The 21,918-nt window shown below is 45.1% G+C and overlaps 1 protein-coding gene across 6 annotated transcripts in view; it reads left to right on the forward strand.

Moving 5' to 3' along the window:
- The window catches only part of LOC148015283 (uncharacterized), a 61,767-nt gene extending 46,242 nt beyond the window's left edge, over positions 1-15,525 (forward strand). For 2 of the 6 annotated variants that reach the window (XM_087665843.1, XM_087665841.1), the window contains 3 exons: positions 11,924-13,254; positions 13,387-14,580; positions 14,664-15,525. In XM_087665843.1, coding sequence (XP_087521969.1) covers positions 11,924-13,254; positions 13,387-14,580; positions 14,664-15,239 — 3,101 coding nt within the window. In that variant the 3' untranslated portion in view covers positions 15,240-15,525. The remainder of the gene's footprint in view (positions 1-11,923; positions 13,255-13,386; positions 14,581-14,663) is intronic. The other 4 variants (XM_087665846.1, XM_087665845.1, XM_087665844.1 and 1 more) reach the window with 4 other exon arrangements.
- Positions 15,526-21,918: the final 6,393 nt, after the last annotated feature.

The raw sequence follows: 21,918 nt of genomic DNA on the forward strand, positions 1-21,918 counted from the left end.
GTAGCAGCACCAGCAGCAAGGGTGGCAGATAGGGTGAGTGGGGCAGCAGGTGTTGGAGAAGGAAGATGATGATAAAGGCGATGGAGAGCTGATACAATGTGATGGAATTAGGGGATAGCATTTGGATGCCCACATGTCCTTTCATAAGAGGATTTTGTGCATTTGTCCCACTGTCACAAATAAAATGGTTGTTTCATAAATAATTCATTTTGGGACTGCTTTTGTGGAATTAAAATTAGGCCGAAGTGGATGATAGTTATCTATTAACTGAGGCCTTTAATCTTAGTTGGTTAGTAATTGCTCGATATAGTATCACTTTAGTAGGATTTGGTAACATGTTTAAGTCACAGACCTGATGAGTATAGGTGGTACAGAGGCTTGTAGGCTGGTTACCAAGAAAAAGATGGTGGAAAACTATTCCATGAAGCATGCTTGCCATTCAAAGTAAGGCAAAACATTGTGCTAGCTGAGCTTAATATCTACAAGCAAATTTGTATTAGTGATGTGCACCTGGTGTTGGACATCTAGCAAATATATCCTTGCTATTCAAAGGCAAAACATTGTGCTAGCCAAGGTTAATATCTACAAGCAAATTCGTATTAGTGATGTGCACCTACTAGTGTTGGACATCTGGCAAATATAGCACCTTGCCCTTGGTCAGCAATACAACTATTGACTGTACATGAAAATCTTAGTTGAAAAATACAAGTGTGAAGGTCTCTAGTAGTTCCAGCTTAGCAAAGCGGAATGACGTAAATAGGTGGGGGCTTCTACATTTGTTACACATTCGAGATTATAAGTTGCCTAGTATATGTATCGTCATTGGGAAGCATTTCATCTTTGAAATAGACACACTCTTGGCATATTCACCATTGGGCAGGTTATGGGTCTAATGCTAGGTGAAATGATTGAATATTGCAATTCATGTAGGCATAATGCATTATGCAATTAATGCTTACTTGGAGTCTGAATTTATACTACAAATAACCAAGGTTCAACAATGTAACATATTTATATTATTTAAATTATCTTTAAATAGCAATATGAGCTTAACATCAACATAGACAGACATACATATACATCATAAAATTTTTGGAAGCTTGAAAGTCACATTTTTGATACTATATGTTATGATTTGAATGATGAGTAGAAGTGAGTACACTAAATCTGTAAGGTACCAAAAGCACGCATGTAAAAAGTGTCAATGTGCAAGGGACCATTCATCATGTAATCAACCCCCCAAAGTGAATGATATGAATGTTTACAAAGTGTCTTAGATTAATCCGCAAATAGGTGTAAGCCTAATCTTGTGGAAGATTAAAGGCTTTTTCTCTTAGAAGAGTCTTTTCAAACACATCTACCAGGTTGTCCTATGTAGAACATACATTATGTCAAATTTTCTACATGATGCCTTTCCCTTACATATTGATTATGCATCATAATGTGCTCTCTGGGAGCATAAAACACTTGATTTATCGCAATTTCCATAGTGTTCTTAGTGTCAGTGTAGATAGGAGTCATTGATTGTTGTAGCTGTAAAAGCTCTATCGTACATAGCTTCATAGCTTGAGGTGGCTACCATTGTGTATTTCTTGTTGAGCCAATAAATACACGAGTGCTCTAGTGCAAATCGGTTTTAAATCTTCAATGTGCAACTCATTCGACCCTATCAATAGCATGTCGTCCACATGAAAAATAAGAATGAGTTGTTTCTCATCACGCTTGCAAACATATAGTGTACTGTCATGAGGATATATTCCCACTTTCAATGTCATGAGTGACTATATTCACCTCTTCAATTTTGACATTGCTCTTCTTAGGATGACTCTCTTTCTTCTCTTCCTTGCTGTTATCTGTCTTTTTGCCCTTTCCTTTCTATTTCTTTCATTTGTAGCAATCACGTTTAAAGTGACCCTTCTTGCCACAATGATGGCATTCAACATCCTTACCACGCGATTTACTACGTCCCGTGCTATCAAATTTGCCTTTCTGCCCCTAATGTGCAAAGCACTGGAAGACTTACTAGATGCATTGTTCTGCCGATTCATTTCTTTCATGAGTAGAGCACACTCTACATCAGCATACAAAAGGATGACATTAGAATTGCTCATAGCAGTCTTGAATGTATCCCAACTCTTTGGTAGAGTTTAAAGCAAGAAAGTAGCCTTAAATTCCTCATCAATCATGAACTTCAAGGCAACCAGCTGGTTGAAAATAGAGTTAAACTCACTGAAGTGAGTAGACATTGTTGTACACTCTTTCATACGTAAATCCATAAGCTTTTTCAGACAATACACTTTGCTTGCAACACTTTTTTGTGCATACAATTCTTCCAATCTAGTCCATATAGCATATGCAGAATCCAAACCTTCAATGTACAGTAAAGCATCCAAAATCGATAGCTTGATGGTTGAGCATGCAAGCTCATTTAACTCATCCCAATCGTCCTGATCCTTGTTCGCGGCCTTTGCCCCTTTGGTTTTGATTGGCTTTGCTTGCTTCTTTTGTAACAGGATATTGTAGCACTGCTTTTACCAAATTGCAAAATTATGTGCGACTTCAAGCTTCTTTATGTGCATCAGTTTACTGCTGTTATTGCTGCCAGCCATGATTTTCAGCCCAAATGTGACCAAAAAACAGCAAATGCATGCCCGAAACTGTCACCCAAGTGACCAAGGTACAAACAAGTACGAACCAGCAGTAAATGACCACTTAGAAGCACAGATTTCAGATCTGTAAATAAATATTCAGAAGCACCAAACCATGTGCTACAATATTCTACAACTGATTAGAGCTGTTCCAAGGGCAGATGCATCACATTACATGAGAAATCCCAAGTGTTAGCTGCAATTTCTGTTGTACATGTACGCACGGGCATAAAATTTGACACGAATGGTACCCTAAAATTTTTGTGCTCAAAGCATCAACCACACATCTACATTTTCTCTGTCGTGCATAGAATAGACCAATTTAACCAAAATAGAGCAATTTCAGAAAAACCCCCAAATTTTTTAAGTATTGGATGTCCAAATTACATGGAATTGAACTTGTATATACATAAAATGACGAAATGCTGCTTAGATTTTACCCAAATTGCAAAAGCCCCAAATTGGACGGGGTCCAATGTGCATCAATGTTGAGAAATTGGATAAGTTTGAGCTCACTTTTTACATGTACATGAAGAGCCCCAGATGTCGGAGGCAAAATGTCACAAATTCCTGCAATTTTTGAGACAAATGGTCTTGCTCTACATCACAATCCCCAATTCGGAGAAAAGCCCCCAAATTTCGGGCCAAAATATACCTAAATGTGAGTTTTGTGCTCATGCGCGCGAACCCCCTTCAAGCCAAGGGGAAATTCAAGAAGAATGTTGAAGGGGAAAAAAAAAACGAATTTGTGACCGTATTGACCTGTCATTCACGTCGCGTGACCTGGAGCTTCGCCAGCTACCCGTCAAACTTGTGTCACTTGGAAAACCCCTCTCGACTGTCGCAACCGATTTCGCTGGCGTCGCTTGGTCATGGCTGACCTGTACAATATATGTCGTCAGCTCGTCTGCCCGTGGACTTGGCCTTCGTTAATCTTGTTGTCTCCTCCTCAACTTGCGTCGCATGCCATGAACGTTGGTTCCCTGGTCTAGTCGCAACCCGCTGGTCTTTAGTGTGATGCTGGTTCGCTAGTCGCTGGACCCCGCTGGCCAATTGCCACACTGGTCACCCTCTGCGCACGTGGTCTTCTGTCTTAGCCCGACACACAGTTTGTCAAGAACTCCAGTTGTCTGCTTGTCTTGTCAGATCTCGAGAAGCACACAGAACCTGATGGCTTTGATACCAATTTGTAGTAACGGGTTAGGCACGAAGATCGAGATAGTCAGTCGTTACGTGCAGCGAGAGACAGAGAGAGTGGTTGAGAGCAAGGCAGAGAGTGTGTACGTTTTTAGGTACAATGACAAGTGTTTACCTCTAGGTTTTTAGATAGATATATATATGTGTAAGTACAAGTGCTAAGGGTGTGTTCACACTAAAGCACATTTAAAGGCACGAGGCTTTTTTTCCCAACAGTCTATCTCCTCTTGGCAGCTTAGGGGGCCTTTGGATTAGGGCCTTAGGGAAGCCTTGTGACACACGGAGCAAGCTGCGTAGGAAGAGGGATCGGGGGGGAGGGGGGTGATCTGGGTTGTCGTGAAGATCCATCTCAGGGATGGCCTCCAGTCATTGCCAAGCCTCGGTCTACAATGCTGAAGGCCCTCCTGCAATAGGACCTTCCAGGTCTGCCCTCCTGGTGTGAGGCTACGGGCTACTAGCTTTCCCAAGAGGGCCATACTCTGATACTTTGGGTCTATGATCCCAAGCCCTCCCTCTGACCGATGCCAGATAGTTGCCCATGCCACCTTGGCTCGGGAATCCCTAGAATCGTCTAACTCGACCCAAAGGAAGTTCCGCCTTAGGCGGCGAAGTTGAACTACACAGGATGAGGAGAAGCACCAACACGAGATGATGTACCAGGTCGTCACTAGGAGGATCTGGCTAACCACTAGGGCTCGGTCCGGTAGGGAGAGACGAGTAGTACTCTAGTAGGTCAGCTTTTTCCGAATAGAGTGGAGGACTAGAAGAAACTACTGGGCGGGAGTGATGTCGATTCCCACCTAGAACCCTAGGTAATGGATGGTCTGTCCTTTGCTCATCACCCATCTAAATCCCAGGTGGACGCTCCACTCTGTGCTAGAGTTCGGGTTTGTAAGAAATCCAACCGACTTTTACCAGTTGATTTTCGCTCCTGCTGCAATACAGAACACCTCAAGAGCCAATCTCACTCTCTCTAGCATCAACTCGTCGTCCTCTATGTAGAGTGTTGTATCATCTGCATACTTTGAGTCTAATAACTTTGTCTTCTGTCTCGCTAGAAGTTGGAGGCTGCGTAACCCACTCATACGTGAGCTGAGGAAGTGAGACATCACGTCTGCAAAGAGTAAGAACATGTACGGGGCCTAAGGGGCAGCCCTACCGGGCTGATCTCTCTAGCCGAAACTCCTCCCCTCACCTACCACCTATGAGAACCCTGTTGGTAGCCGATCTGTAAAGTGCAGAGACCCTGCGGATCCATGCTTGGGGGAAACCCAACCTCGCCATGGTGCCCTTTAGGAAATCCTAGTCCACCCTATCATAGGCTTTCTCGAAGTCCAAGAGTAGTATTGCCAGTCCTTGCCCACTGTGCTGAGCTCACTTTGTCCCTTCAAAGAAGGTGAATACATTGTCTAGGATGCTCCTATCCTGGACAAAGCCTGTGTGTATGTCATAGATGATGTTTGGAAGCACAGGGCGTAGTTGCCTACCAATCATCTTTGGTAGTGCCTTATTGGCAACTGATAGTAAGGTGATTGGTCTCCATTGAAAAGCTCCAACCGGTCTCCCCCTTTGGGGAGAAGATTGATGGGGCCTGCCGAAAGAGTCCGTGGAATCTGCCATGAAGTGAAATTCTTGTGGAAGGCCATCAATAAGGGGTCCTTCACCACCTCCTAGTAGGTAGTGAAGAAAGTCTTAGAAAGGCCATCCTCTCTTGGGCATTTCTGCCCGTCTTGTGTATGGAAAGCCTCCTCTAGTTCCTTCTCTGTGAAGGGGCCTAGGAGGGAGCGTCCCATCTCCTTTGTGACAAGGGATGGGATGTGATCCCAGACTTGTTGTCTACATCGTTGTCCTCTAGCTGAGGATGTGTCATGCTGGAAAAGGCATCTGTAGTAGTCGGTGGTAATCTCCATCACCTCGTCTAGGCTAGAACGAGTCCTCCCATACCGATCCTGAAGGGTGCGTATCTGCTCTCTTGAGGTGCGGGGCTGGTGTACCTGAAAAAACTCCGTGCAGATCGTGTTCCCCTTCCGTGCCCAGAAGGTTGCAGAGGTGCGGAATGAAAACTCCGAGCCCTTGTCCTCTAGGCCGATGATGGCAGCTCGTGCGCGCACCTCTGGTGCCTCCTGTAATAATCTCTGTGTGGCTGCAAGGTCCTGCCGGAGTGCTCTCTTCTCCTCCCAGCTTTGCTGCCTCTGGCTTGTAGGGCTGCCTCCTGGCAGATATTGCTGGACTCAGCTAGGACCTCTGTAACCTCCTCTGCGATCTAGTCCCTCTTGCTCCACTTCTTGGTCTAGATCTGTTCAATCTGTCTCTTTACCTCCTCGATCCTACAGATTGAGTCAGGGATCCGACAAAATCATGTGTCTAGGGCAGTTGCTGGGAGATCAAGTGTGAGGAGAACCTGTTAATGATTGGACAACGTGGTGCCCGCCAAGTGCCCAACTTGGCCTCCACGAGAGCATCCCCACTCACCCACATAGAACCTATCCAACTGCCCGAGCAGGACTCCACCTAGCCGCCTGTATCCCCAAGAGAAGTCCAACGACCTCTCTCTTCTGTGGAAGGTAGGATCTCTCCAAGCATCGTGTGCTTCTACTGTTAGTAGAAAGACCTCCCATGCCTCTTGCTCCTCCCTAGCCATGCCCTGGTAGTTTCTGCCTTTGCCCTACTGGTCCTCTAAAAGCCTTTAGGTTGTTGAAGTCTCCTCCAACAATCCATGTAGGAGTCTTGCCGCAATCTCCACCCAGAACCTGCTGCGCGCCCTAACCTTAGTAGGGGCATAAACATTGAGGACTCCAAGGAACGAGTCCCCAATATCCAACGTGATTCATAGAACACTCCCTAGCACTATCGTCCTGTGGTGTCGTACAGAGGCGGTGAGACTCGGGGCAATAGAGGTGATGTATATACGCATCCACTCCTACCGTGGGCACCGATGGGGTGCACCCATTAAGTGTGTGAACTGTCCGAGAGTACCTTCCCTACCCATTGGGCCTAGGCAGGAGAGAGTTTGTGGTCCTGTAGAAGTAGGATGTCGATCCGTCCGGCAAGGGCAGGCCGCAGCTCCCGCCGAACAATCAACTTCTTGGAATCACGTGCCCCACTATAGGGGAGACTATTCACATTCCAAGATGCAAGGTGTAAACTCATAGGGAGACCTGTGATGACTGACCGAACAAGCATTTGTTCGGTGTGGAAGCTATTGGCAAAGAAGAGGAAGTAAGAGGCATGCGTATACGCTTCGCTGTTGGCTTGGATGGTGAACTCCATTCCCCCATGGTAGCCCTCAGGCGGACCATGGGGGTGATGGATGCGCCTGGTGGTACCACCAGGGTATCTATTAACCAGGTTGAGAGGCGAGACTCTGTACACTGGTAGAAACGGGCCGCCTGTGCCAAGGGTCACTTCATCACATCCATCAACGCTCTTCATTGCGGGGGGACTCGAAAGATAATGCTCAGATGAGGGACTTTGGCCCCAGCCCACCAGTTAATGTCCATCATGCAACTTGGCCATTGCTGGAAGAAAAGTGCTAGTCAACCTTCTCCCATCCATTGGGAGATGTGGTATGCGTCTTGGCTCTTCATCTCCTCTATCTGAGACGTCGTCTAGTCTCCTATGTGAGAGGTCTGAAGGAAGACGGCGTAGTTTGGTCCATTTGGTGGTGCTAGTAGATGGACCTTGCCACTCCTAGACTTGCATACCACGAAGATTCCTAGCTCTAGGGGTAGTGGAAACATTCCGTGCTCCACCATTCTCAGGTAAGATCATGGCCCAATGCGAAAAACCTCCTGTGGTAGCAGCTGTGCCTATCTCTGGAAAGTGTGACGGGCGGCATGGACGAATGAACTGGTGGCTCTGTGGGGGGGGGGTGGGAGGGAAGGCTAGACTACTGGTGGGTAGAGGATGTCGGTGTATGGGGCTCCTCACCTCTTGTGGGAGGGGGGGGAATGGGTGGGGGGAGGGTCACCTGTGCTGGTGGAGATTAGGGCGGCAAGTCGGTGGGGTTGATGGTGGGGAGGGAGAGGATCGAGGGATGGTGGGGTGGTTGGAGGCACACGGTGGGTGTGGGGGGGCCAGTAGCTCCGGGGGAGCGGGGGTGTGGACTAGGGTTGGGGGGAGAGCCGTGGGGAGGAGGGGATGGGGAGTGCCGTCTCTCGGGTGAGATGGCTTGTGATGCCTCTGTGGGGGATGGATGTGTAGGCTTGTGGTCCTGTCGGGTAGGGTGAGGAGGGGAAGGGGGGGGGGGGGCGGGGGGCGCGTGGTGCTCTATCAGGGAGGCAACGCTCACCCTCCTTTTGTTGTGGTTGTGCCTGAGGGGCTGCATGCAGCCCCCCCTGCCGTCTCCCTTTTTGTTGTCTCTATACTCGTGTAAAACTGCCTGCGTCCACCTGTGGGCCTATTGACGAAGCCGCCCTAGCTCCAAAGCGCTTGCACTTTGCTGCTTGGTGCCCAAAGTCATGGCAGCGCATGCATTGCCCTGGTTGCTCAGTCATAATGACCTATTTTCTGAAGGAGTGTCTGCTTGCCTCAATCTCCAGGAACTGTGGTATATTCTTGGTCTCTTTCACTGCAACTTGTACCTTTGGGACTCTTGCGGCTGTCACTGCGTCTGCGAAGGACGTAGGAAGGACAGTGCCGAATAGCTGTCTAAAGTCTTCCACAAGCTGGCGATACTTATTGCCAGTTCGGGGAAGAGTAGGGTGACCGGGTGTCTAAGAAAACTATTGTGGAGCGCGAAAGCCTCCACTGTGAAGCCACTGGACCAAGGAACCATATGGATGACCCCCCTCGTGGAGGCATAGCATGAGCTAGCAAGTAGCTCATGTGCTACATTTGCTGAGGTGAGTCGTACCATGAAGATCCCTTGACCCATTAGAACCACCTCCACTATCTGCGTTGTGCTGATGCGCAATATGGAGTGAAGCCAATCTCGAAGCTGGGCCTTGGAAGGAGTGTCCTACTACCTGACCAAAGGTTACTGTTTCTTTAAGCTTCAGCTTTGTGGCACGGATGGCTAAGAGTTGTTCCTCAGAGAGGACGACCGGCAAGGTGTTTGACCAGGGGCACTCGTAGAATGCACCGGCGTCTGACTAGAGGTTTCCATTGCGCATCCTTGCCGAGGACCCACCACTCACATTGCTGTGTTGTTGGGGGGGGGGGGGGGATGTTGCTGCATAGGAACGGAGCAAGTGGAGGGGAAGAGGGCCGATGGCGGGGGGGGGGGGGGGGGGGAATGCTTTTTACATGGTGGGGGAGGTGTGGGACACCGCTGTAGGCTAGCTCACAACGAGGTGAATGCGTGTGTTAGGCTCTGTTGGATAGAGCCATGGGCCATGGTACGAGAAAAGGCGGAGGGGGAGGCGGTGGATGTGAGGGGGTCAAGGTGGAGGGGCGGGGAACCAGATCCTCAGGCGAGAGAATAGGGCGTGGGTTCAGGCAGGGGAGGTGGGTTTCTAGGCGGGGCGATCGGGTGGCGTGGGTGAGGCAGGGGAGGCGAGGTGTGCAGGGGAGTAGACGGCGTGTTGTCCAGTAGAGGTGGATGGGTTGCGGGGGGGGGGGGGGGGTGTTTGCGCTGGGGGGAGGTGTTGTGCTGACGGGAGGGGTTGCGCTGGCGGGGGAATAGCGGGAGAGAGGCGCACGCCACGGGATAGTGGCAGGGGACATGCTGGTTCGAGGTCGGGGGCGAGGGAGCAGCGGCACGTCGATAGGAGCCGGTGATTCAGATATTTTTGTGCCAGTGGCCTCTTAAAATACTTAAATAATACAAATCACCTTTCAAAGTACATGAGCATCAATTTGATTTGGAACTAGTGAGCCAATATGTCTTGGTAATAATTGATATACAAAAGGTTTGTTACATAGCTTGATGCCTGTGTACGCTAGGATGGTGTGGGCTAGTGGTATGGGATGCCAACCCTTGGGATGCGGTCACGACTTAAAGTGGTGTTGGCTTGCAAGCTTGGGGGTGAGCTTGTTTTGGCTCTATGGCTAGGAGGTGAGTCTAATCTCTAGTCCCTATATGTTCATGGATATAGCTTGTGTTGTGTCTCATGTGCAGGTTGGACGTTTCATTTGTATCAGAGGGTCAATGTGCTGTTTGGCACAGGATGTGCTGATGTGCACAAAACCACTTTCGCTCATGGAATTGTGATGGTTCAAATATGCTTTTATCTCGTTTAGGGTGGTATGGAACGCCGTTGTCTGATGCATCAGTTCAGATGCCTTTGTAGTGTCTATAATCGACTGTCATTTATCGGAAGATCCAAAGACCAATGAACATGTCAACATACTAACGAAGCTATGGAACAAGTTGTTTGGGGAAAGAAAAGCTGATATGATGTTTCTGGTACAGAAACAGCTCACGTTTTTTATAATTGCTGGCAGTTTTGGGAGAATTGAATATGATTGGCAGAAGGGAATGCTATTTGCTGCCAGGGAGATTTGGTGGACATGCTGCTGCCAGGAGACATCACACTGCCATTTTGGGTATGAGGTGAATGTTTGGGGGACTGTTATGTTGGCATTGGTGAACAATGGTCATCTTGGCATGCTGTGTATGATCTTGTCTCTTTCTGGATTTTGTGTTGTTGTAAAGAGAATTCTAGTTCTTGGTAAGATCAGGGATCAGCAGCAAGAGCGAAGAGAGAGCATAAGTGTTTTGAAGAGTGATTGGTTAGGATTTGGGGCAGCTAGCTATAGTTCAGGCTCTGTGAATCTCTTGGGAGAGTGGATGGCACTGAGTGGAGATTGGAAGTGATTAGTTGGCTTGTGGTGCTAACCTGTTCTCAGATTGGGATGGCTTGGCAGGGGTGCTGGAGTTTGGGGGCAATCTAGCATTGATGTCTTGCGAAGGAGAGAGAATTAAAGCAACACAGAAAGGGGAGGTAGATATTGAAGCGATTAAGTGATTTGTGCATCAGATTATTCTTTTCCCAACTTTGAAGTTTTGATGGCCAGTTCCATCAAGATATTGCCGTCCATTCCAGGTCACCAAAAAAATAAGTATCTTACCATCTTTCTTTGGAGCTGTGTTTATTTTGTGTTCCATGTAGGCCGTTTAAAGAATGCTTGGGATATCTGAGCAGATCTCTGGTCTCAATCAAGGAGGTCCTACACATGGAAGGCACCGCTCATTATATTTCTTTGGAACCTTGATTAGTTCTTGACCATAAGATAAAATGATGTGGTCAACTTCTTATCTTGAGGAAAATGAAGACTTGCCTAGAGGTTAACATCACATGGGAATCAATTTGGGGAATCATGAGCTAATTTGTGTTCCATGTAGGCTGTTTAAAGAATGCTTGGGATATCTGAGCAGATCTCTGGTCTCAATCAAGGAGGTCCTACACATGGAAGGCACCGCTCATTATATTTCTTTGGAACCTGGATTAGTTCTTGACCATAAGATAAAATGATGTGGTCAACTTCTTATCTTGAGGAAAATAAAGACTTGCCTAGAGGTTAACATCACGTGGGAATCAATTTGGGGAATCATGAGCTAATTTGTGCGACACCTAGTGTGGTCACCACACTTACAGACTCCACGCTTTTATGTAGTCTCACCCACATTGGGATGGTGGATGCTGGTAGTATTGTTACACCAGCCCTAGCAAGGGGAACTTGACTCAGTATGCTACTAGTATGGGGGAGAGCTGGTTGTGGCTGTATACTTGTGAGGTGAGCTTGATGTCCATCCCTCTTTGTCTCTATGAATGCTCTCGTATGGATTGTGCCATGTTGCATTGTAGGTTGGATCTAGGTGGCCTTTTCCCATGAGCTTCTACCGAATGTCTTGACATCCTTCTCACTGGGTAAAACACGATTTCTGTTTTCCTCGTCTTACAAGCTTTTGGTTATGGTCAAATTTATGGAACTGTATTTGCTTCATGATAGGGCTTCAAAACTCTTGACGTTGGCATTTGTTCACATTGTCATGTTAGAATAACTGCTTATCTGGTTTTGTATTGGTGTATCTTGGGTGTAAGGAGCTGTTTGTGTAGTATGTGCTCAATAAGTAATTTATTCTTGTTTTACGAGTAAAGCTGTGAAGCTTAGCTAAGAATTTTTTTGGTTAGCTGCAGCAAACTTTTTCCGAATACGAAGTGCCTTTAATCTGGGTGCAAGGAAGATGGCAAAAATGTTCGAGTCTTCTGAAGAGGATTTTGTCAAGCATTTGGATAATTTTTTCGCAAATACCTGGGAGAGGCATCAAAGTGGTCAACGGCCTGATGCTCCAGCTTCAAGTTTTCCTCCATATCAAAATTTTGATCTTAAAGATCAAAGTCTAAATGGAATAGCTGGTGATGCATCTGACATTCTGGTCAGAACAAAGGATCAGGACAGCAAGGGGTTAGAAGTAGTTGGAGAGTCAGTTGAAGACTTAGGAACTAAAGGAAGAGAAGGTATCCTTGATTCAAGCTCTTCTGTAGAAGAGGTGTTAAATTTTTCGGAAAGATTTTGCAATTCTGAACCTCAAGCAGCTGATGGAAAGAAAAACAAACCTGTTAGAACTGTGAAGAAGGCTCATGCTCAGTCTCCAATAAGATGGTCTACTACTGAGGACGTTTCTGACACAGAAATGGTAAAAGATAGCAGGCTTGTTGGAGATGCACATGACCTTGCAGTTGACCAGATGCAGTCATTATCCCTTGAAAGTAAACCTTTGAATGTTTATCAGGATGTTTCGTCAGATCTGAAACATTCAGAGACCTCTGATGCTTTGATAAAGATGACGCATGCACAAACATGGGATGACCCTGCTTGTAGAGGAGGGTGGAATTGTAAGGTCAAGTCAGAGTGTCTGTCCAATCCTACAAGGACTGAAGTGTGGTGTGAAGGTGAGGGCCAGGGGCAAGGCTTTTCACCTGGTCAGGTTAGTGTGAGTGGCACTGCATCCAGTTTGAGAACTAAGGGTTTAAAAGTCAACAAAACAAGTGCAAAAGTGCCACATGAGTTTGTAAATTTAGAACCAAGTGAGCATGTTATTGTCGCCGATCCCCATCCTTTAAATTTACCATCTTATGTGATGTTGCCAAGCAGTACAACTTTTAGACCCCCTGCATTTATTACCTCTTCTCCTGTAGGACCAGATATGGGCAAGCCTAGTAACTCTATAGCAGATAGTTCTCTCAATGCTGTAATGCCCTCTCTCAGCCCTGCCGTAGCTGTGCAGATTCCTCAAGGTCCTTCACCTCCTGTCCTGTCATCATACCTTGGAGTTCACAGTTTTGCTGCTAACCCAGCTGTGGATGTTCCACAAACACCCTTTCATCCAGAAAACCTCAGAGATGTAGACCAAGCATCCCACTTGTGGCAACCAGAGCAGGAGCAATTGCAGCAGTTACAGCCTGTTCAACCTTGGTGTTATTCTAGCACAAGCTCCAGTGCATTACTTCCTCCACCTCAGGTAACATAACAACCTATTCAGCAAACAAAACTTATGAGACTTTTGTTCAATAGTTGAATAGATTCAAGTATTCACTTTTTTTGCTTTGTTGTCGGGTTGGGGTTTGTTTGCTGTACTATCATGATGCACAAGGTGTCGAGTTTCGAGCTTGATAGGCCTGAAGCAGATGGAACATCAAAATCTGCAGGTGCCCCGGGCAAAGATGGTGTTTCAAGGGGAAACAGTGCTATGAAGTCAGGCAGAACAAAAGGAACATTAAAAGAACACAAGGTTAGAAATAAAGGACCTTCCATGATACCTAATATTTCTGTTGATGAGGGCCTTTCAGAGCCTTCAAGCTCTGTGTTTGCGAAAGAGGAAATTGCAGATGCTCATGCTGTTCTAAAGAGGGAAGATATTCCTTTTCAGGAAGCTGAAGGTTCTGTGAAAGCCTTGCCTGTCCTGTTGTCAGGTGGGTTAGGTTATACAACTTTAGGGCCTGGTGTGTTCCATCATTCTGGTTCAAGATTATCAACGTCTGACATGCAGAAGCTACCAAACCATCTGTCAGACAATGTTCAAGCCATGGACAGCAGGACTGCAGGTGGTATGGGTGCTGGCCCAGCAGTTGCTCCAGTTGTTATTGCTGACACAGTACAATCTCCTGGCATGCCAGGTCCACCATTGGAGAATTCTCAGGAGGGACTCCTCACAAATCAAGTGACGCAAGGAGCATCCCCTGTTTATTTCCTTCCAGGTTCTTTTCCAACCGTTTCATATTATAACCCATTTTATGCAGCCATACTACCATCAGATAATGGACCGGCAAATGATGCAGGCCCTGAGATGGGCTTGTTTGTTTCTCATGAACATGATTCTGTTAATCTTTTGGAAGGGGACCAAGGGGGGAAAGTAACCCGTCAAGTGTCTGATGATATTATTGTGGGGTCAAATGCTTCTGCTGCTACTGTTGCTTCTCATTACACTAGAGGTTCTGCAGAAGGTGCACCTGAAACATCATTGGATTTGCTAAGTAGCGATTTTCTGAGTCATCGGTGTAATTTGGAGTTTGGAAGGTGGTGTCAAGACCCGACCATGCACTCTGTTGCATTGTCACCCCACCAGATGCCAAAATATGTGCAGGCAAACTATTTTTGGGAGGGGCTTCATCGGCCTATTCAGGGCTCGTTCAACACTTTCAGCCAGGTTCCTAATAGTCTGATTCCAGGGTTGCCATACATGCAAACTTTCGGTCATATCCATGGTAATCTTTTCCCTGGACAAGGTGCTTTTGGTATGGGTGATGGACGCAAGCATCAAAGTGGAACTGGAACTTTTCTACCTTCGGTAAGTTTTGGGTGGGCAACTTTGATTGCATATGGATTAGTTCTAAACGCTGATAGGTTTCTAACCTTTGTCCTGGCCTGCAGAGGCATGGCTTGTATAGGGATATGCACTCTTCAGGAGTGAGGTATCAACAAGCTGCACATCTCGACCAAAGATCCTCTGGAAGCATGGGGAGCTCCAGACAACGAGGTATAGCACATGCACTTAATGGCACTGACAGTACACACGTCCGTAGTGACAGGCGTATGGGTGAAGGGAAGTTGGGGGACAGGAATGCATGGTGGAAGTCACCCAATATTTCACCGGGATATTCACCTGTAACTCCTACTTTTGTACCTGCAGCCTCCTCATTTGGGCCTTTCACAGGGTTCACTGCTGTGAATATGGTTGGCGGTTCCTCTTTTGAGCCAGGTCCCATAGTTAGTTTACCCTCTGCTAACTCTTCAGGTAGGGTTCTGCCATTAGTGGTTGGACAACTAGAATTTGGCTCATTAGGACCAGTTCAAGTTGGAACTATGCCAGAGGAATCTAGTCTGGCTCAGGGAGTGGGAGCTGTACAACACGGCAGGTTTCACACTGGCTTGACAGGTTCAGATGCTTTTACATCATTTTCTGATACAGACCTAAAGCAAACTTTACTCAAAACTCAACAAAGGTAACCATGGAGTTGGGAGTGAGATCTATCTCAGAAATAAAAATGTGGATTTTTCTATCTATATGGTGTTGGTTTCAGTGGTCAGGAAAGATGCTGAAAACTCAAAGAAGTTGCATCTATTGCTCAGTTTTAATTTGAATTTTTGACAGAGCAATTTCAGGCACTTACCAGCTGAGAGAGGATGACTTCCCACCTCTTCAATTACATAGTCAGCAGGGAGGTAGATCTCCATTAGCAAATGGAAATAACCAAGTGTTACACATCATTGAGTCTTGGAACTGCCTTCCATCCATATTTTGATGTTACCCAGCCTCTAAACTGATGGGTCTGAGGTAGCTGTAAAATCATTCTATTTCATTTATCGTAACTTTTTTGAGATGTAAATTGTTATCGGGATTCTTAGCTGTTGTATAGTTGGTGTATTGGGGGCCCTATCATCTTCAAGGGCTTGAGATGACAACATTCACGGTAAATGTATGTACCATACAACGTAAAATCAAGTTCCTCTTTCAACCACTGTAGAAGTCTGCTTTGATGGAATACCTGCTGTGGTTTTATTGCTGTTAAGTTCTAAGCTTCTGAATTAAAGAATGGAAATATTTATGAAGAGTCTCTCTCTCTCTCTCTCTCTCTCTCTCTCTCTCTCTCTCTCTGTGCCTGCCACAAGGCATGAAGAATTGGGTAACTTTTGTTTTCAATTGTGCATCACTAATGTTTTTGACATCTGCCTGAGACTTGAATCAAACTGGTTGCCAAAGGATTTTGTGTGCCAGTGAGCTGATATTTGTGTGATTGTGTGCAATATCTTGTCTGGACATCCTTTTGAAAAAGAAAAAGGCATAGAAAAGTGGAAGAGCTAATTTCTGTGTGTCTATCTGTTCTGCCTTTAACAAGAAACTGTAAAGTTCCATCTTACTACACATTGAGCAAGATATGCACAATATGCATGGGTGAAGAGAAGCTTAGAAATATTGGATTGAAATGGTGTATAAAATATTGAAAAGCTTTACAGAAAGTATGCAGGAGAGAGAGAGAGAGAGAGAGAGAGAGAGAGAAAGGAGAGAAAAAGACCAAACGGGCATAGCTCAGTTGGTTAAGTTAAGCAGGGTGATGATGATCAGGTCCTCGGTTCAATCCTACATACTGAGTGAGAGAGAGAGAGAGAGAGAGAGAGAGAGAGAGAGAGAGAGGTAGGTTTGTACAAAAACCTTGCCATGGAGATAAATCTTCTTAATGAAAACCTTAATCAAATGGGATTGAAGTAAATTACAATGAAAGCCTTATATAGATCATCAAATGATGTACAAAGTGGCATCTCCAAGGTACTTGCTCTTATGGACCCACTTCACACCTATCACCTTCCGATTTGGGGGACTTGAAACCAATTCCCAAGTCTGATTACGCTCCATAGAATCTAGCTATTCCTACATGGCTTGACGCTAAATATAATGTGCAAGAGCTTCCTCAATTGTAGTGGGCAAACTGGCATGAAAAATTTGAGACATAAGAGCATGGTTCACACAAAGTGAACCATTTCATTGGGCTTGCAAGTGAGCTGATTTGTGTGGACGTAGAAGAGTAGCATGAATTTGAGAAACTCTTGAATTTGGCATGTGCAATTGGTACCATTGAGGGACTTGAATTGACTCGTCTTGCTGTAACGGAGATTGAGTAGCCTCCGGTACTTGTAATGCACCTATTTTAGGTAGGGACTCCCTCTCCCCAAGGGAAGGTAAAGCATCCTCATCTAACTCCCCTTGGCTGAGTAGCTCTAGAAGACTCTGGAGGGGAGGTTGAAGGGATGGAAGTATGCGATGACGTAGTAGTAGTCGCATCCATCAAAGGTGATAGGGAAGCTAGAGTAGGTGGAGGAGAGGGAGGAGTTGAAGATTAGGAAGGGGTGTGAAGAGGCAACTTGAAAGGAAGAAAAGAAACTAAGGGTGGGGGAGAGTTAGTTGTCGATGACGAAGAATCACCAGGAATAGAACCATCAATAGGATCCTTGGAGGTTGAAGCCTTATCAAAGATTACATCATTGCTCACCTCAAGCTTCTGTGTCATTCGGTTGTAGAATCAATAGTCCTCTATGGTAATGTTGTAGCCCACAAAGATGAGCTTCCTGGACTTCGAGTCAAGCTTCATTTTCCTCCTCTTATCCACATGGACAAACGCATTTCATCGAAGGATGTGGAAGTTGAGACACAGAAGCTTTCCAACCAAAGAAAGCCTCCTAGGGAGTCATGTCTTGTAATGCAAAAGTTAGGGAACAGTTGTAGATGTGAACCGTAGTAGCCATTGCCTCACCCTAAAGGGAATGAGAAAGACCATAATGCACCACTATCGAGCGGGCCATTTCTAGCATGGTTGGATATGCATGCTCCACCGCACCATTCTTCGAAGGTGTATTCGGATGGGTATACTCTATCCGAATGTCGTGATCCCCAAAAATTTAAAAAAATAGGAGGGCCATCTCTAGCATGGTTTGATATGCACGCTCCACCACACTATTCTTTGAAGGTGTGTTCGGGTGGGTATACTCTATTTGAATGTGGCGATCCCTAAAATTTTGAGAAAAGAGGTTAAAACTAAAGTCTCCACCACGATTTGCTCGTACTCCATGAACTTTGGAAGTAATTTGTCTCCACAAATGCCTTCGATGCGTAGAAATGGGAGTATGCCTTGCTCTTGAACTTCAGAAAATAAGGCTACACATAATGACTGAAGTCATTTGTGATTAGCATCAAATACTTGGCCTTCCCAAGGGAGGCCTTGCCCATAGGTCCACAAAGGTTGATGTGAACCAACTCAAGTGGAGTACAAGCCTTTTTAGTGCCAGCCTGGGGATGTAGTTGCCTATGCTGCTTGCCCCTCAAACAGCTAGGACACAAAGTGTGAACAAGAGGGAAGGTAGGAAGTCTCTCCACCACCACCTCTCAAGAAGGTTGTTATATAATGTCAAAATTGAGATGACCATAACGAGCATGCCAAAGCAGCCCCTCCATCTTCTCTCAATAAGGAGGTTGTATAAGGTCAAAATTGAGATGACCATAACGAGCATGCCAAAGCAGCTCGAGCTTGTGGAAAACATTGGGGTTTAAGCTGTGGGCATGTAAAGATCACTCTCTTGGGATCCTACCCAAAGAACGACACCTATAGAAGCATCCTCTCGTCATGGCATCTTGTGTAAACATCACATGGGTACCAAGCTTTGTAAGACTATGAATATGCAATAGGTTAAAATCTAAATTTTGTACATAGGGAACTTTGCTTGAAGAAGACTGCTTATTTGGCAACAAAGTAACAGTGGCCACTCCTCAAATGGGAATGGTAGAGTTGTCACGAATGGTGATTGTGCCCCTTGTGGCATTGAGATCTTGAAACGGATCCTGTCTCTAGGTCATGTGAGGAGGCCCCACTATCAACGAGACAAGGCTTCTCCTAAGTGGAAGAAGTAAGAGTTGTATCCTCCTCCGCAAATACATGCACAAAGTCAGACTTTGTCATTATTGGGGCAATGTTCGAATCCTTTGAATCCTTCTCTTTTGGCTTGGGGATACTTTTGTCCTTGGGATGGGGTTTGTGGCTTGGAATGCTCCAAGTCAAGCCTTATAGGGTTAGTCTAGGAGTCTTGAAGCACATTTTAGAGCTTTCATCTTTTGGGTTGAACTAATGCAATTTTGGATATAGAGTGCTAGTAAAACTAGAGGTGTTTGGCTTAGCATGTGATGGTAGAATGTCTTGCATAGTGGATGTCCCATCCATATCAATCATTCCCAAGTAGCATAAACACTAGTAAAGTCTTGGGTTGTGGGATGTTGAAGGAGGCTAAGTAGCCTTAGGAATGGAGTCAGAAGGGGATCCTTCACTACTCACTAGCATTTGGTTGTCACCCCATGCTTATGATCCAACATTTGTCCTTCCCATAGTGTGAGTATTTGGGCTTCTTCTCATTGTTCTCATCCCTCTTGTCCTCATGCTTCTTGTCCTTGGCATGTGCCTTCTTCTTTCCTCCACTTGTATCTACAGTAAATGCCATGGTGGAGGCAGAACCATTGGCCCCAACCTCTCGGAGTTGCTTGTCATCCTCCAAGATAAGTGGTGAAAGCTCCTCTGTCTCATAGGTTCTCAATGTGATAAGGCTAGTGTAGAAGACATTGAACGAAGGAGATGGCACCTGGGTCAAAAGGATCATAGCCATGTCTTCGAAGGATATCAAATGACCAAGAGAGGTAAGCTCACCTCTCATGTTCTCCATCTTTATGATGTGCTTCTTTATAGAGGAGAAATCATCAAGACTAAGCATATGCAACTTCTTCTCAAGGGAAATCTTGTGGAAAAATGTCTTGTGCTAATACAAAGATGCAAGCTTCTTTCACACTTCCACTGCGGCCTTCAACCTATGAACATGCAGGAGAGAATTTTGCAAACTCATAAAGAGAAAGGATTTGGCTCAAGAGTTGAGCCGATCCCACAAGGCTGCATGGTCCATAGAAGTCATGTTTACTAAATCCTCCTTAGGACAAGGGATGAAATCTAAAACAAGAGCCCAAGGATTGAAGGTGTCGAGTATGCACTCCACCTTTCATGACCACAACAAATAGTTTGAACCATCAAGTTTGTATTCTCTGGATAATGAAGATAAGACATGCACATGGACCAAAGGAATTGAGGATGGCAACTTGACTGAGAATGGAGCCTTTTGTGAAAGATGAATAGAAGGGGGACGAGTGCGAATGGGAGTCTCCTCTTGCCAACTATAATCGTAATAATTGTGTCTCCGCTTAGAAGAGTGTGTGGAAAGAAGCTCCTCTAAGTCATCAAAGCTCATGAACTGGTAAGACATCTTCAATCTTGCAACAATCACCAAAAAATCTGTGTTTTGATGGAGATTGTGGGAAAGATAGAAGGCAGTGAGTTGTAGAGACTATAGATGCATCATTTGTCACAGGGAAAAGCTCATCGCATGCAACCAAAAAACTGTTGCTTGCACCAGGATGTTATTGCTTGCACTAGGATGTTGTCACTTGCATCAGGATGTGGTCACATGCAAAACCCAAATTTGCATTTTTTGCAAAACGCGAAAAGTTGGGGCTATTTGATGACTAGATAAAGTTGCTTGGTTGTGGATGATGTAACTTGGTCATTGGAAGGGTCGACTAGGATTTGGAGCACCTTTATGGGCCATAAATGTAATAAAAGAAGTATGAAAATCTACATTTTGAAGATATGGGCTACTTCTTCGTGATGAAAACTAGCTTCTTTGCAAGAAATCTTCGGGTTGTGTCCTCACTTAGGCGATGATACCATGTGAGTGTGCAACGAAAGAGAAACATGAACACAGAGAGAGAGAGAGAGAGAGAGAGAGAGAGAGAGAGAGAGAGAGAGAGAGAGAGAGAGAGAGAGAGAGAGAGAGAGAGAGAGAGAGAGAGAGAGAGAGAGAGAGAGAGGATGAAGGAAGAATATTGCATTGACTAAAGAAGAATGCTGATACAATGACGATGGACTAATTAGTCCCTGCACATAGCCCAAAGCATTAGTGAGGGCACCAAATTAGGCTAGTGAGAATGGTAGCAATAAGCACGGAGAGTTGGAGTGTCAGTGTGTGCACATGCAAAGGGAAGATTGAAGACTGAAGAGTGTGTGCGCTCGCTAAGTGGGAGGGGGTAGCTAGAAATAGCAAAATCACCCAAAAACTAGTAGACCTACTCTTGTAGGGGCCATAAACATTGGTTGACTAGCCGTTAATGCTCGTCATTGAAGGAAAAATGCCAAAAAAAAGGGGTGACCTTGAAAAAATCCAAGATAACAATGATCATGTTTAGCAGGTGTAGGCAAGAGACTGTGGAAAGCAATAATTGGCCTAGGAATGCACGCATGAAGCCGGAAAATAAAGAGAATGCACATAAACTATTAGAGCCCTTATGTCTCCATCAAACTCTAATAGGAGCTCACAACTAGGATAAGTAACATAGGCATGGTAACACAACCATGGTGTTGCTAAGAGACATGCATAAATGTGGAGTGACTAAAACTCCATTGTTAAGGAACACGATATCCTATGGGCCTTCTATATTAGTCAAAGACAAACATCTTTTTCAAAGTGGTACATAAAAACATATGAGCATAAAAGGCTAATTGGGGATTAGTTTACCATTTTGACTTGTCACCTTGTATATTTAGAAGAGAACCTTGAAATTGATTACATTGAGAATTCCAAAAAGAACACACTAAATTTCAAATATTAATATCAAGCTATCATTTTAGGTCATTTAGAAAGTAGCCAATTGGTAATTATTAGCTTCTAAAATTATTGTTGATGTTGACATCTATGCAAATAGATTTAGAAGTCCCATGAGTGCACAACAACAACTTTTATGTAAGAAGACTTAACACTAAGGATAGCTAGACAAAAATGCAACCATATGGAAGGAAGCAACAATCTTAAAGGTCCCTTTCCACAAAAATGCTAATAGAAGAGCTTCAATGGAGTTTCAAATATGGAATATGGCCAATATGCAAACCTCAATATGTGTGGGTAAACAAGTTAACATGTTACATACCCTAAAGTTTCATATCATAGTTAGACATGGTTGACTAATCATGTTATTCAAAACCTAAGTTAATATCTTGGATGATATGTTATATACCCAAAATTTGTATATCCAAACCAAAAGATTACATGA

This window comes from Lygodium microphyllum, chromosome 24 (genome assembly GCF_053477565.2).
Source record: "Lygodium microphyllum isolate KBCC chromosome 24, Lygodium_microphyllum_v1.1.10, whole genome shotgun sequence".
In the NCBI taxonomy this organism is placed as follows: Eukaryota; Viridiplantae; Streptophyta; class Polypodiopsida; order Schizaeales; family Lygodiaceae; genus Lygodium; species Lygodium microphyllum.